The sequence below is a fragment of the Ovis canadensis genome, chromosome 3, assembly GCF_042477335.2.
Source record: "Ovis canadensis isolate MfBH-ARS-UI-01 breed Bighorn chromosome 3, ARS-UI_OviCan_v2, whole genome shotgun sequence".
NCBI lineage: Eukaryota > Metazoa > Chordata > Mammalia > Artiodactyla > Bovidae > Ovis > Ovis canadensis.
Genome location: NC_091247.1, coordinates 113,264,709 through 113,280,141, shown reverse-complemented (window position 1 = coordinate 113,280,141; position 15,433 = coordinate 113,264,709). Strand labels below are relative to the sequence as shown.

The window sequence follows — 15,433 nt, the reverse complement described above, 5'->3', positions numbered from 1 at the left end:
GAATCTCTGTAAATTCATTCCCTCTAGTGGAAGGAAACATTAAGGCACCTACCCAGCTTCTGGTGGAACAGAAGCGTCATCTTTGTATATGAACTACTTCAGGATAGAAATTTGTTAACGTCACCCCACATGTCCGATCCTTTCAGACAAAGGTTGCTATTCTAACAAATATATGCTGGTATCATGTGAGATCTATGTGGCACTTATTGAGGATCTTTTACAGGCAACACATGACGGGAACCTCAAAAGATGGATGAGATGCTGGCCAGCCCTCAAAGGAGTACACACCGCAGGGCAAGAGACTGCCCTATCAACAAGCAAAGTGCAATGACTGAAGCCCGCGGTGGGCTGGGGGCAGGAATGCAGCTAAGGCAGAAACAGTGCAGCAGGCGCTTTCCTCGAAGCAAGCTAATTCTCGAGCCTTTCAAGCAGCTCCTGTTGTCCTCTGTCAGCATTGACTGTATTATATACGTGGGGCATATTGCTGCCCTCTTGAACCGTTTATTTTTCCTACTATTACTTGAGGTCGTTTTAGTTTACTTAAAATAATGAAATCTAGACCTCAAAGGGAAAAGCTTTACAAATGCATAACTTGTTGTTAAGGGTTTGTCCCTTGCTTCTGTTACCTTGGAAGGGGTTCAAGAGGTACTTATTAAATAATAAGAAGGGCATATTTCAATTTGACATGCATTACAAATTAGTATCAGAAATAAGGGATTTTTATTACCGTTGGTCATGGGACTAACTATACAGTGTGGTGATTACTCGTGTAATATACAATAGTTTCCCTGAGAGGTCATATTTTGTTATTTCTGAGTGCCTAGCAGTGCTTAGCAGTTGCCAGGTGCTCAATAAATGTTGTTTAATTCTTTTGCACGATTAGAACATTTCTGAGTTATTTTAGGGGGTTTTCCTCCCTTAAAATGTCCCTCTTCAAAGTCTGAAGGGCTATCATTCTAAGGTCAAGGTCCCACAGAGAATTACAAGATCTTAGTGAATTTAGAAACTGTTGGGGGAGGAGGGGGAATCAACAAAACTTACAGAACCACCAAGCTGGAGAGGTTTCCAAAGGCATAGTCTGGTATGTGGTGTATTTTGTTCAGGGCCAAGGTCATGGCCTGCAGTGCTGATAAGCTTCTGAAAGCCTGGACCGGGATCTCCGTCAGCGCGTTGTCATCCAGCCACAGGTGCCTCAGGGAATGCAGGCCGTTGAAGCAGCTGGGGGGCACGGAGCTGATGCGGTTGGCATCCAGACGCCTGGGGAAGAAAGCGAGAAAGAGTAGAAAGCAGAGAGCAGAGTGCAGGCAGAAGACAGGCTCTGCAGGAGAACCTCCACACACCCGATCAACAAGAGTGAGGCGGGGCTGGGGCCGCAGGAGCCCGGCATCTGGGGCGTCTGCCTCATGGTAGCCTCCGCTCCGGGTGCGAGCAGGACAGCTGCTGTGAGATCCCACATGGCTGTGAGTCTCTTCCAGGTTTGGGAGGACTATGATTTCCGGCAAGGAGGTGGCCTCCCCTGGGCTGTAGTGTTTCAGCTGATGAGCCTTTAGCTTTCCTCTTTGACACCAGGAGAAAAGAAAACCCCTCTGCTCCTTCCCACATCAACCAAGTCAGACAAATGCTGTTGCCTTCCTGGACTGTTTTGAAGACACAAAACATACTTATTTTGGTTCACTGAGCTGTGGGAAAAGATTAGTTCAGCATTTGAAAAGGACTGAGTAATTTTTACAAGGCTAGGTCAGGGGGATTCCCTGGAGGAGGGCATGGCAACCCACTGCAGTATTCTTGCCTGGAGAATCCCATGGACAGAGGAATCTGGCGGGATGCAGTCCATGGGGTCGCAGAGTCGCATACGACTCAAGTGACTTAGCACGCATGCATGAGTAACTTTTACAAGGCTGTTAGAGATATGCTTCAGGGAGGGGGAGGCGCCCCTCGCCCCTTAGTACTCTGCTGCAAAGCCTAAAACAAGCAGGCTTTCTTGTTCATCCTAACCAATGGCATTGAGCAGATGTTTACTTTCCTTGACATTTTAAATGAATAGTAAAATTAATAGCGTTCCCAGTTTTTGCTTGCTTTTTCTACACATCACTTTTTTTTTTAAATGAGGAAATCCATCTAAAAATAGGTCTAGTTAATAAGCTGCTGCAGCTTCAGAGCCAGTAGAGGGAGTGCAATACATTTATTTTACCCTAATCCAGCCTAGAAGTGGCTGTAACAGCAATGCCTTAACTTTTCTTACTGAAGTGACCAGACAGACACAGACTGAAGTCTTCTGTAAAGTGCATGAAACATAGGACCCTCGACATTCAGTTCTGCATCCACCAGCCCTCACTTTTTTTTTTTTCAATCTGTTCTTAAGACTCACACCTTTATTTGCATTTTCAAAGCTAGGATTAAAAAAAGAAGAGTTGCATTTTAAGCAGTGCATGTATTAGGAAGGATTAGAACATCACGAGTGGATTTTGAAAAATGTTTTAGGAAGCATTTAAGACTAAACAGATGCAGGAAGCACTCGAGGATCATGAAATAATCCCCTGCAGACCAAATTTAAACAGCTTAGAAGCAGCATTCTCTGTGGTAGGGAGCACCTCTCCACGAAAAGTGGCTTCCCCACTTTCGGTCACACATGTCATTCCACTCCTGTTCTGGCCCCTGCTTCTCCTGACTGAAGGGAGAAGGCATGCCCTCCAGGCCCCAACCCAAGCTTTTAAATTTAATTTTTTAATCGGGGGAAAATTGCTTTCCAGTGTTGTGCTGGTTTCTGCCATGCCACAATGCAAATCAGCTGTAATTATACCTATAGTACCTCCTTCTCGTGCCTCCCTCCCCTCCCCCACCCACCCCTCTAGGTCAAGTTTTGATGCTGAAATAAGGTCACTCGGAACAAACAAGTCTGATGCCACAGTCCACTCACAATCAAATTCCCAGGAGAATAGCTATCACTGTAGGTAGCAGACTCGCACTTCCAGATATCTCGAGGTGCTGTCTACAAACAGAACAGGAAACATTCAGGCAAACCCAACATGGTCCCTTTCCCTCCGTCCAGCAACAACATGCTCGGCCCATGTTTAAATAAGGTTCACTTTCATCAGAGCATGAGGAGGTGCTTGTTTTTGTTTGACTAGGAGTAAAGCACATATGTAAACTCTCCTTAATGACTGCACTGATTAAAGCATGAAGACGTTATTTAAATGCTATGAATTTCCGAGTTTTTGTTGACATATTGTCTGATGATTGCCAGTGGCTTATGCGGTGAAACTACAAGTGGCTTCTAAGTCCTGAAAAGGACTGACCTTCAAGTTCATTGCAAAGGGGGAGCATGTACAGAAAAGGCTCTCTCTGCATTGAGTCATGGGCTTGTCTTTTTCAATATTTAAGTTACTACTAAAGTTTCTGCAGGATCTCAAGTGATTCTGGCATCAGTTCCCAAAGTTAAAAAGCCCATTTCTCTGGATAAATGTCTTTTATGAATCACTTCTCCCCCCAGTAAAAAGGATGTAATCTGGTTTTCACACCATAATCTTAGAGCAATGTACTATTTGAAACGAAATGAGTAGGACCGGGCAATTGTCCACATTCCAAATTCTAACACACCCAGATCTGTTACTTGGCATCCTGAGTGTGGCACTAAATGTTTCTCTGTCTCAGCAGTTTCTTCATCTAAGAAGCTCCCCATAAATATACTCCTTCTCATTGTAGTGTTTTGAAGTCCATGTCCATCTGGCTGCAGTGGTCCAAATCTATTTCAGAGAGTGGTATATTATTCATGCTCAGAGGTAGTAACTGATTTAATCTTAACAGAAGATCTCAAGACAAAACTGAGTGTGGAATTCATTATTCAGCCACTTGTACAGGTGGTTCTTACAGAACAAGGTTAAGACTGTGGACAAAGCAGGGCAGGGCACAAGTTGTGCCTATTCAGTGAGTAAACAAAGAGCTTATATTATGTCAACCTGGTCTTTAGAGGCAGCTGGACATTGTCCATTCACATACTTGAAAAATGCAATACTGAAGTGCTAGAGTTTAAGGAAAACACCACCACGCGGTACATGAAAACACATGTAGAAATGTCAGGAGCAGCAAAAACAACTATGTATGTAACTCCACTTTTTAAGGCTTTCTTTGTCATCATTCCTATTTCCTGCAAATCACAAGGGATGTGTGTGTGTGTGTGTGTGTGTGTGTGTTCAGTCATCTCAGAATCTGAAAAAGTGAAGAAATTTGGGATGAGAAATTTTGAGTCCAAGTCAAAAATAACAGCTATATGACCATGACCAAGGCAACAGACCTCAGCTTTCACATCCATAAACTGGGGGGAGCCGCTCTACCTAACGGATGGCTTTACGATCAAAGAAAATGATACAACAAGGCTTTGTAAACCATAAAGCCCCTTAATGACTTTACATTATTATTGCTTGAAGTGGGTTAACAGTTGGTGTTTTTGTGCTTTGACATAGAAACCAGTCAGAAAAAAAGAAGAAACTCACATTTTCCCTTAGTCAAACACTGGCTACTTGAGTGTCACCTGTCAGTAAATTTCAGTTCTGAGACAGGCAGACAACTCTTTCATCCCTTGTAACAGAAGCAATGAAGTGGTGTCTGCAAACAGACTTAACAGAAGTCACCCTTGCTTTCCAGCCTCCAGTATTATCACTGGAGGCTGATACACACGTAATTATCACTACGTGTGTGTGTGTGTGTGTGTGTGTGTGTGTGTCAGTATCACAAAGGGCAAATAGTTTTGTTCCTGTTACATTACTGAATAGTACGTCTTCATAGTATTGCCTTCTATGAAGGCAAAGGAGAAGTGATGACATATGGTAGAGGGCACATTGCCAGAGAAAGTTTCTAGCAATGATCTTGGCCTTGAAATATCCATTGATAATATGGCAGAAGCAGCATAAAGCCTGCAAGCAGGCGTAGCAAAATAAAACACTTTAGCATGGCCCCATCTTCTTTCCGACAAACAAACCTCTTAATTATGACCTTGAAATGCAGTATGACATGTATGGAGAGAGTAACATGGAAACTTACATCACCATATGTAAAATAGATAGCCACTGGGAATTTGCTGAGGGGTGGGTTGGGGCGGGAGATGGGAGGGAGGTTCAAAAGGGAGGGGAATATGTATACCTATGGCTGAATCACGTTGAGGTTTGACAGAAAAGAGCAAAATTCTGTAAAGCAATTATCCTTCAATTAAAAAATAAATAAAACAAACAGAAAAGAAAAGTAATGACTATATGGGAAATGACACGCATTGTATGCACCATTTGTTATAACTTACAGAAAATGATAGATAAAATAACACTTCACTCTACTTCTTAAAGTCGCATGGAACCACCTACATAAGGAATGTATGGGAAACTGGAAAGTGCACTGAATTAGGAGAAATAAGACACAGATTTAACTCAAGATTGTCACTTATTAATTCTGAGATCAGGGAGCATCCTGATTAATTTCTCTGAGGGTCAATTTCCATATCTGTAAAGCAGTATCATAACAGGTCACAAAATTATTATGGGAATTAAATGACAAAAATGTATGTGGAAGGATTTTGTAAGAGGTAAATCACTTTACAAATGATAGGCTTTTTATGTGAGAAAAAGTTTCGCATTTAGGAAATGGCATCATTCCCCGCTTTCCCGAAGTTTCTTTTATTTTTTTTTTTCTGAAGGCCTTAATCATTTGTAATGTCAAATATCTCTATAGTAGATTGCCTTTTTTTTGGTCATGTGAACTGGCAGGATGACTGATTTTCCACTCACTGTACATCCTTAAAGTGCATGTTTTGATTGGTGTTATAGGAAGGCTTCCCTCACAGAGAAAAGGAGATACACAGATCTTTTGTGTTACTCCAGCAAAGGTCCAAAAAGGCCTCAAAGGCTAAAGTGGCTGAGGAGAAAGAAGATATCATCTGATGCCAGAACACAATTTTTATTAAGTATGAGCTTTTGCAATGCCACTTAGAGGACCACAGCCGATGAGAAATGGATCTGTTCTGACTTTGGGTGTATGTTGAAACAACTTCTTCTCTGGGGAAGGACTGGAGGGCGGGGGCTCCACAAATGCCTACAGGGGTTTTATTGGACTAACTGCTGGGCCCAGGGGGCTGTTTCTCACCATGTCTTCTCATCACTGGCATCCACTTCAGCCTGATGGTCTTCAGTAACTTTGAATATCCAAGGTAAGCATTTGGAGTCGGGATAACTTCAGTCCCAGGAAGTTTCTGGGTTACTTCCCTGTGAGAAATGTCTTGCCAACACCTCCACCCCCCTCAAGCATTCTTTAAGATCTGTGTAAAAATATTCCTCTGGGGTGGGTGTGTCGTGCTGCCTGCAGAAGACTAGACACACTAATAATGGGTGTGTTGTGGGAAGGTCACGCTGGTAGCTGAGTGCAGGAGGAGCTGGGGGACAGGAAGTGACTAAGGTGGTTGTAGTCATTGGGGTGAGCAAGGATGCGTGCTAGAAAGAAGTGTACAAAGGTGGAGGAAGGCCTGGGATGAAGGACATTAACTGAATAAGTAACCTGGCCAAACAGGGTGACTTGGTAGATATGACCAGAAAGGAAGGCACGGAAGCTACGGTGGCTCAGTGTTCCGGGCAGCTGGGCAGACGGAACTGTGCAGGGGTGAGTGTTAGCCAGTGTTAAATAAATGAAAGACAGAACAGATCTGCATGTTCACTGTGAACACAGGTCTGCAATATCAATGCATGTGAGGTAATGGGCAAGAAAAAAAAATCAATTTTTAATGTCAGGAAAAAGCAAAAAAAAAGTTATTTTCTTACCTGCTCTCTGAAGTTCTTCTCTATAGCTTCCATGCAAAAAAGCTTACTTTTGCAATTTTTCTCTTTTAAAAGGAACATGATGTTAATCTGTTCCACACTCTTGAAAGGAATTTTTGCTTTATAGATGGCATTATGGTAGAGATCAGTGAGTTGATGAGGTCACTCCAGCTACTGTTTCTCTAGAAAATAGACCTTTACATGTATCTTGTATATGCTACCTTGTCCGGTGTATAACACAAATTATATCTTTGAGAATATCTTTGATAAGCCATTAACTACAAGGAAGAAAGCGTTAGTCAAAAGCCATTGATCTTGGCTAATTCTCATCTGAGATGACTGTAATATTGTCAATTATTAACATGGATGACTCGAGGGGAAAAAGGGCAAAGGTGTGAAGAATGTTGCAGCTGCAGCTTTAATGCAGCTTATGGGGACTCTTCCAATAAACAGACCTATGAAGCATAGCATTTGGCATAGCTGTTTTATAGTTGGACGAGCATTTCTCTTCTTTTAAATAAATGATCAACTCTCTTGTACATTTTGTGAGGAGACCACTTTGAACAATTCCTGGGAGTCAAACTAGCATAGTCATTTAGTTCATTTATAACATTTTAAGAAATGGGAGCAGTTTCAATGATTATTCTACTTTTGCTACTAAATGAAAAGTGTATAGTTCTAAGCTTGTATATGATACAATTTGACTAAATCCCTCAAGTCTTTGTTATGGTGAAATTTTACTGCTTAGAAATTTTATTGCATTGGAACCAGTCGGTCATTGGAATCGAATTTGCCAGATCATTTTGATAATAATACTATCAAGATAGAATTTTATCCACATGAACTCTTATAGATTGTATTGATTTATATGAATCTTCATAATCAAATGAGTCACTTTTTGTTATTGTTTTTTAACATTTATGAAGTGATGACAATGTGGAATTCAACTTTCTAGTGAAATTTACCATCTATAACCTAGGAAGATACTAAGCATACGAATTCATATGAACACCATGATTGCTTACATGGGGATTTCTGCTTCTATCTTTCTATTCTCCATCTTATTTACTGATAAACTTAATGTAAACCAGGAAGAAAAATTATTGCTTTAGACTTACCTCTGAAAAGGTAAAAAGGTTTTTTCCATCTCTGCAACTTGGGGAGAGAGAAGGTGTACAGGTTTATGGAGGTATAATAATTTAGAGACGAGTCAGCTGACTTGTCTCTAAAGTGAATGAGACAAGTGATCTCACACCGGATGAATTGTCTAACAGAATCAAGCTTCTGTCTCTCTGGTATCATTGGGAAGTACAAGATTCCAATGAGAAACATATTTTAAAGTCAATTTACATGAAGCTGCTCAGTTTCTTCGGGGAAGGCGATGGCACCCCACTCCAGTACTCTTGCAGCAGCAGCTCAGTTTCTCAGAGGTTACCACTGCTGTGAATTTTTTAACAGGAAGATGACCCAGAATGAAAGCACCATGAGTATTAACTTCTTTTGTTTCACTTTTCTCCATAGAAAACCAAGACCTCTTTTTTGTCAGGGGCATCATTAGTCTCCCAGCTATCAGCAGAGTCTGAAATCTGGGGGTCATCTTCACAGCTCCCATTGCTTTCCAGACAATCATTCTCCAAGGTTTCTCCATTTATCTTCATCTCCAAGATTGTTCACTTCCACTGCCTAGTAAAGTGTCTTATCTCTTCACACCTGCATTATGCAATAGCCTCTAGCTGGTCCTTTTGCCTTTGATCTCTTATCTCTTTGATTAATCCTGAAGGCTGCTGCCAGGTGAGTCCCTAAAATGGGGCTCTTCCCTGTTTTAGGAACCCACAGCTCTTCCACATTGCCATTCCTTTCAAATCCCAATTTTTTGTTCTGATATTCAGAGCGTATCCACCTTATCTGGCCCAAGTTTTTTCTTATTTCTGTGTCCCATTCAAGCCCTTCCTCAGCTCCGCCCTTATTTATTTTTGGCTGTGCTGGCTCTCATTGCTATGCGGGCTTCCCTTTGGTTGAGGAGAGGGGTGCCTTCTCCTGTTGTGGAGCATGGGCTCCAGGGCATGTGGGCTGCGGTCGTTTCAGCACGTGAGCTCAGTGGTTGCGGTTCTGGGCTCAAGAGCGCAGGCTCGGCAGTTGTGGAGCACGGGTTAGTTGCTCTGCAGTATGTGGGATCCTCCTGGACCAGGGACTGAACTCACGTCTCCTGCGTTGGCAGGTGGATTCTTCACCACTGAGCCACCAGGGAAGCTCCCCACAGTGCTTCTGAGCCTTGTCTTCAGAAACAACTTCTACTCCCGCCTATCCAAATCTCCCCAACCTGAGAATTTTATTACTCTTCTCTGAACCCTTCTCTTGAAGTAGGGAGTTCTTGCAGTGGGGTTAAAACAACGGAAACGCTAAATCTTGTAGATCAACTTCTAAACCCTTCAAGGAAACAGTGGGATGTACAGCTCAGGAAGGGCAGCAGGAAAACCAGAGTACAGAGATATGAGTTGGGAGCCAGGGAGACCAGTGAGTGCAGGCCACAGTCAAAGTGGGGAATCAGCTGAGCCTGAGCAGCTGTTTAGAACATCACTTAGAATTTGAGGTGTTGGCTCAGCTCAGCAAATATTTCATGGGGACTTCCTTTGCAGGTACTGTGTGTGGTGCTGGAGATCTGGCAATAAAGCGGGCAGACATGTTGCAGTCTTTATGGAGCATATTTTCTAAAGAGTAGTCAATCAAATCACTACAATAAAGTATTAGGTAACAGGAAATGCATGGTAGAAGGACCTAACTTAAATTTCACTTCTCTTTGAGATCCAGGTCTGGATTTCAAACTGCCTATGTGACGTCTCCGAGTTGTTCCTCTTCAGATAAGACATCTAGTCTTGAAAATGTTCGAGACCAAACTCATCTCCTCAAATATAGTCCTCTACTAGCATTTCTTATCTTAGTGATAAGCTTCATTAAGCATGTGATTACAGAAATCAGAAAGTTAGGAAACATCTTCTACATCTCTTTCTCCTTCATTCTTCATAGTCAATTCATTAGCAAATACTGGTAATGTTATCTAAAATTTTCTCAAATCCACTTTCCTTTTTTCATCTTTACTGCCCCCATCCTGACAAACTTCTCCTTTCTCTCTTAGACTATTTCATTAACACAGGTCCAATCATGCCCTTTCTGGCTCAAAATCTTCCAGTGGATTCTCATTGCTTTTATAATAAAGTCTAAAATCCACGACATGTCCCAGTGTGCTTTCAAGGGGTCTGGACCCCACCTGCCTCACCAGGCTCTGGTTGCACTTCGGCCTTGCTGTTTCAGCTTCAGCCATGCTAATCTTGTCTCTGATTCTCAATGGACCAGTTCCCCTCTCCCCACACCCCCACTACAAACTTTTGCACATGTTGTTCCCTTTGCTGGAAAGTTCTTCCCTCTTGTCTTTGTCTAATCAACTTTTCCCTTTGCAGTAAGGTCAAGTTTCCCTTTCTCACCTATGGTTTCCTTCATCAGGAAAGTGGAGACAAGTTCCACCTCCCAGGTAATGAAGGAACGGACAACCAAATGCTCAGGAAAATACTGAAAAAGCTCTGACTGGCCCACGCATGAATCAATATTGTTCTCTTCCCATCATCAATTTATGGATTTCTTTCCCGAACCTCCACAGCCACATGCCTAAGCGACTATGTGTTCCCATCAGGCTCCTTTCCCTCTTGCTGGCACGTTTTATCGTGTGCTCATTCTCTGCAGGGGATTCTCTTAGGAAGACAGGACAGAATAGTGATGAAATAGTAAGACTTTCGAGGTAGAAAGGCCAGAGGTCTTACCCGATACTCCCCTGTAGCCTGACTCCGTTAAAAGACAAATGACCTTCGGGAGGCTCAGTAACACCTCTGAGCTTTCTCCTCCCTCATCACTAAGGAAGGGGTGACCTCAGATCCTGTCTCATGAGGTTGATTTTAGGGTGAAGTGAGATGATGCAGGTAAGAATTTGAATAAATATGAACAGCTTTTGAGCACTTCTGGTTCTATCTTTGTCTTGTTCCTAAACTTTACTGCTTCTTATGTGCCTTTTCACAATTCATCCAGCCCCCATTATTCCAGAAAAGGGGACACTCTGCCCCATTTACAGTGTGCCTTCCCAGAGTCGGCATCCTTTCAGCTTCTCACTAGTCCAACCTACTTTTCAAAGCTAAACTTTATGTGACACCACGAGATGAAAGAGCTGATTTTACTTCTCATTGCATAACATCTATGTTCTCTTTTAGTTATTTACCTGTCTGATATGATTGTCAAATCTGTGCCTTATAGAACTGGTAGATAACCTGTAATAGCAGTTAACATAGTATTTCACACCTCGGGTCTTGCTTAAAGTGCTCACATTTTGCTTTTGATTTTCATCTGATTCTGAGGCTCCAATTTGAGCTCCCTCTTTCTGTGGAAAAGGGCTTTGCCTTTGAAAATAATTTTCTCCTAATGTTTGTTTTTCTTGACTTCGTGGCATGTGGGATCCTAGTTCCCCCAATCAGGGCTTGAACCGGCACCCTTGCCTTGAAAGCGTGAGGTCTTAATCACTGTACCACCAGGGCAGTCCCCTCTCCCAGTGTTCAAATGGGAGGAGGGGGACAAGGCAAAACCCTTTCTCCTCAGAACAATTCACTGGGTGCTGGTTTGCATGTGGTGTGTGAAATGAACTCCAGATAGCTCAACAGTCAAAAGTCTTAGTCTCCAGAACTTCCCAGTGCTCCTCCATCTCAAGACAGACCTAATGTACTGGCCTTGTGAAAAATGAAACCAAGACCATGGGGGATTTTAATTATGTAAGCTTAAAATTTCTTTCTGGACACTATTTTAGTGGAAGGAATAATGTCACTAACACTAAAACCATTGCTTTTTTTTTTTTTTTTTAACCCTTTTGATCTTTTAATCTTATCCCCTTGGTTACCTCCCTTTACTTCCTTTTCATCTGTTTACACCCCGCTGTCTTCTGTTACTTCCTTTATCCTCAGGCTGAAACCCAAGAGGCTCCTGGCTGTTGACTGGGGGATCTGCTGCTGCTTCTAGGCTTGCCTTCCTTTCTGCTCAGCACTGTGAGCCCTGCCTCTTCTTCCTCACCTCCTCCTCTTGCTGCTGACTCTTTTTGGATTCTTAGTAGCAAAACCCTACTCTGAAGAGTCAAGGGGAAGTTACTGATGTTTCACAGGGTTCAAGGAGGAGGGTGTCTACAGCCCTTAAGGCACTGTCACAGTGAGATGCTCAGGCAGCTCATATTCCAGCAAGAGTTAGATACTCTTCTCAGGTCTTAAAATAATGTGTGTACTCTAAAGATGATTATCAGCTAATTGGAGAGTAGAGACAATATTAAAGACATGTTTAATTCTCCTTTCATTTTCTATTTACCAGCTCATGATTTTTACAATTGTGCATTTTCCACAATTAGTTTCGCTATTGCAGAGTTGGCATGGAAATCAACATATATTAAATAGTATAGTACTTAACACTATTTAATATTAGCCGGACAGACATGAATATGTCATTGTCCTTGATCACCCTGAACTTCCACTAATGACAGGGAGATGCTTGAATATCATTAATGGCTGTCAGCCAATGAAGCAATGATCTTCTGTTTTTTCAGTGATCTCTTTCTTAACAATATATGTGAGGACATGGGAGGGTTAAGTTTTGAGATTCCATCAAATCACTGTAATCTGATCCTAGTCCTCCAGTAACTATAATGCCAAAGGTTTCTTGGTGAAATCCAGTTCACTGTGAATTCTGATTACATTTCCTATTCCTTTCCAAAAAACAGAAAGGAAATTAAGTTATATTTGATTACATTACAAAAAAGTCCAACTGGTGTCTGGGCAGTCACTGCCATGTCAGAAAGCTAGTGTACAAGGCACGTATTATACAGAGGCAGGCTCCGGGCTGCTGGGCTCAGGTACACGGACTTGCCCTCTTACTCTTTAGCTGAACAGTCTGTAAGCATCAGGAGAGCTCAAAGAACACAAATGTGCCTATGTGTTCTCATTGTGAACAAGGCAGACTATTTGCTGTTTACATGGAACCAGTGAAAATCACATCCCTTGAAACATGAGTACAATTTGTTTCTTCCTCGCAGTAGGTTACCAGTTTCCACGTATATCAAGTTTCTTAAGTTCATTCAGTGAAGCCAAGTCTACGTGGGAGGTGCTGATGCTGCTGTTCTATGGGTACATTTGAGAGCAGGGTAATACGCATGTGGCCTCCTCACTTCATCTACCCCAGACTGTCAGTAGGACTAAATAGGGAGATTGAGCTATCTCAAATAAGCACAAACAAGCCAACTTTGTGAATGAAAGGCTCTTGACTTTCATTTCACATTAGTTCATGCGGGCGTGCATGCTAAGTCGCTTCAGTGGTGTCTGACTCCTTGTGACCCCATGGACTGTAGCCCTCCAGGCTCCTCTGTCCATGGGATTCTCCAGGCAAGAGTACTGGAGTGGGTTGCCTCCACTCCAGGTGGGTTCCCCTCCTCCAGGGGAATCTTTGTGACCTGAAGATTGAAGTCTCTTATGTCTCCTGCACTGGCCAGTGGGTTCTTTACCACTAGCGCCACCTGGAAAGCCCTATATTAGTTCCTGTGTGCTATGTGTGTAACTGCGTGTGTGCGAGTGCTAAGTCGCTTTATTCACATCCGATTCTGTGCAAACCTATGGACTGCAGCTCTCCAGACTCCTCTGTCCATGGGATTCTCCAGGCAAGAATACTGGAGTGGGTTGCCATACCCTTCTCCACGGGATCTTCCTGATCCAGGGACCAAACCCATGTCTCTTATGTCTACCTGAATTGGCAGGTGGGTTCTTTACTGGAATGCAAAATATGGGCTTTGTTATTCTTTCAAATTTGAAAAGAGTTCAGGAGGATATTTGCAAATCATCTCAGGACACTCATTTTCCCCAATACTCACTTAAGAACCACTTGACTATATCATTAAACCGGTTAGAAATCACTAATGTTTGGGTCTCCTACAGAGGTTCTGATTTTAATTGGTCTGGGGTGAGCCCTAGGCTCTCAGACTTTCCAGATAATTCTTCACTGCAGCTAAAATCAACAATTCACTTCAGAAGTTTCACAGCCAGGAATGCACAGGGGTGATGCATTCCCAGCCCCTGGGAAGTGCAGAGTGCTTCTTCGAGAGTGAATGAATAACAAGGAAAATAAAAAAGTGGAGAAAAATAGAGTGAATTCAAGAGAGAGAAAAAAGGAACTATTAGAAAAAGGGTGAGGAGGACTTCCCTGGTGGTCCTGTGGCTAAGACTCCATGCTCCAGTGCAGAGGCGCTGGATTCAGTCTCTGGTCAGGGAACTAGATCCCACATGCTGCAACAAAGAGTTCAGCTGCCACAATGAAGATCGGGGCCAAATAAATAAATAGTTTTAAAAACTGTAAGTGGAGGTCTAAGGGTTGACGGTAGTCCAAGAAAAGCTAGACAGGCAGCTGAATGGAAGCCTGCCAGGTGTCATGGATGAGCTAATGTAGCATGGAGGCTGACGTATGCATGGCAGACGAATGGCCAGTGGACAAGGAATGCATGTTTGTAACGACCATTTGATGCGAACCGTTTCTATTTTCTCCTGCTTGAAAGAAGCAGGAGAAATATTATTAAAACACCAACAAAATTCTGTAAAGCAATTATCCTTCAATTAAAAACTAAATAAATTTTTAAAACAACAACAACAAAAGACCATCTTGCCTCTGGGATAATAGTAACACTTTAAAACAGCTCATAGTAGCCCAAATCTCCAAAGTGGGTAAGGGACGCCTTTGGTTGGTTCAGTATTGTGTCTGTGCGGCTGGTGGTTAAAGTTTATAATGCTCTTCTGTCCAATCTTAATGCTTGTATCAAAGTATTACAAAAACTGCGAGACAAGTGTCATAACAGCACACACTGCCAACATCCAACACCTCCATGGTCTGTTGTGTGCTGGGCAAGGGGACCCGGGACAAACAGCACATAACCGGCGGTACAATCCAGCGTGCACTGGGGACCAACCATCCATCTCCATGCCTCAGTTTGGATGTGCCAGCATCCCACTAGAAAGTTAACCCTCAGCTTTTTCGCAGGGAACACATACTTACAAGGTTTCAGACGCCATTGTTTTTGTGAACTGGACACCAAGTGCAAGAGACACCTGGTGAACAGTAAATGGCTAGATGATAAGAAACTAAATCTGAACACCTTGATCAGAGAGGCACCGCGCAGTTCGAGTGAACAAAAGATTCATGGTTCTCACTTTCTCAAAGAGTTCACTTCGGTGTGTATTCTGTTTGTGGTCTTCTTTCAGCTGATGGTGGCTTTTGGTTACAAACCCTTATCCTCCCATCTTCTGCCTGCCTCACAGCTGTTTAAAGTTCCTGTTGGCCTCTGCCATGATCTCGCTTTTCAGTTCACCACTAGACCCTGTGCCCTGACACAGACACCCAGCTCCAGCGCTCTGCTGCTCTGGCCGCTTCTTTCCTTCAGGAAGAGGCTTGTGCAACAAAAGAGGGGGGGATACAGTGATGTCACCACGGAGCTCCTGAAAACGCCACAAAGGGGCTCTTGTGGGCTTGTTTATCTCTAGGCTGGTGAAAACCTAGGAAGTCACTTTGTTAGACTGGAATCAAAAGCTTAA

The 15,433-nt window shown here is 42.8% G+C and overlaps 1 protein-coding gene across 2 annotated transcripts in view; it reads right to left on the bottom strand.

Moving 5' to 3' along the window:
• LGR5 (leucine rich repeat containing G protein-coupled receptor 5) overlaps positions 1 to 15,433 on the bottom strand; it is a 133,055-nt gene that overhangs the window by 29,580 nt on the left and 88,042 nt on the right. For both annotated transcript variants that reach the window (XM_069584006.1, XM_069584007.1), the window contains one exon: positions 1,042 to 1,257. In XM_069584006.1, the coding sequence (XP_069440107.1) occupies positions 1,042 to 1,257 (216 nt within the window). The remainder of the gene's footprint in view (positions 1 to 1,041; positions 1,258 to 15,433) is intronic.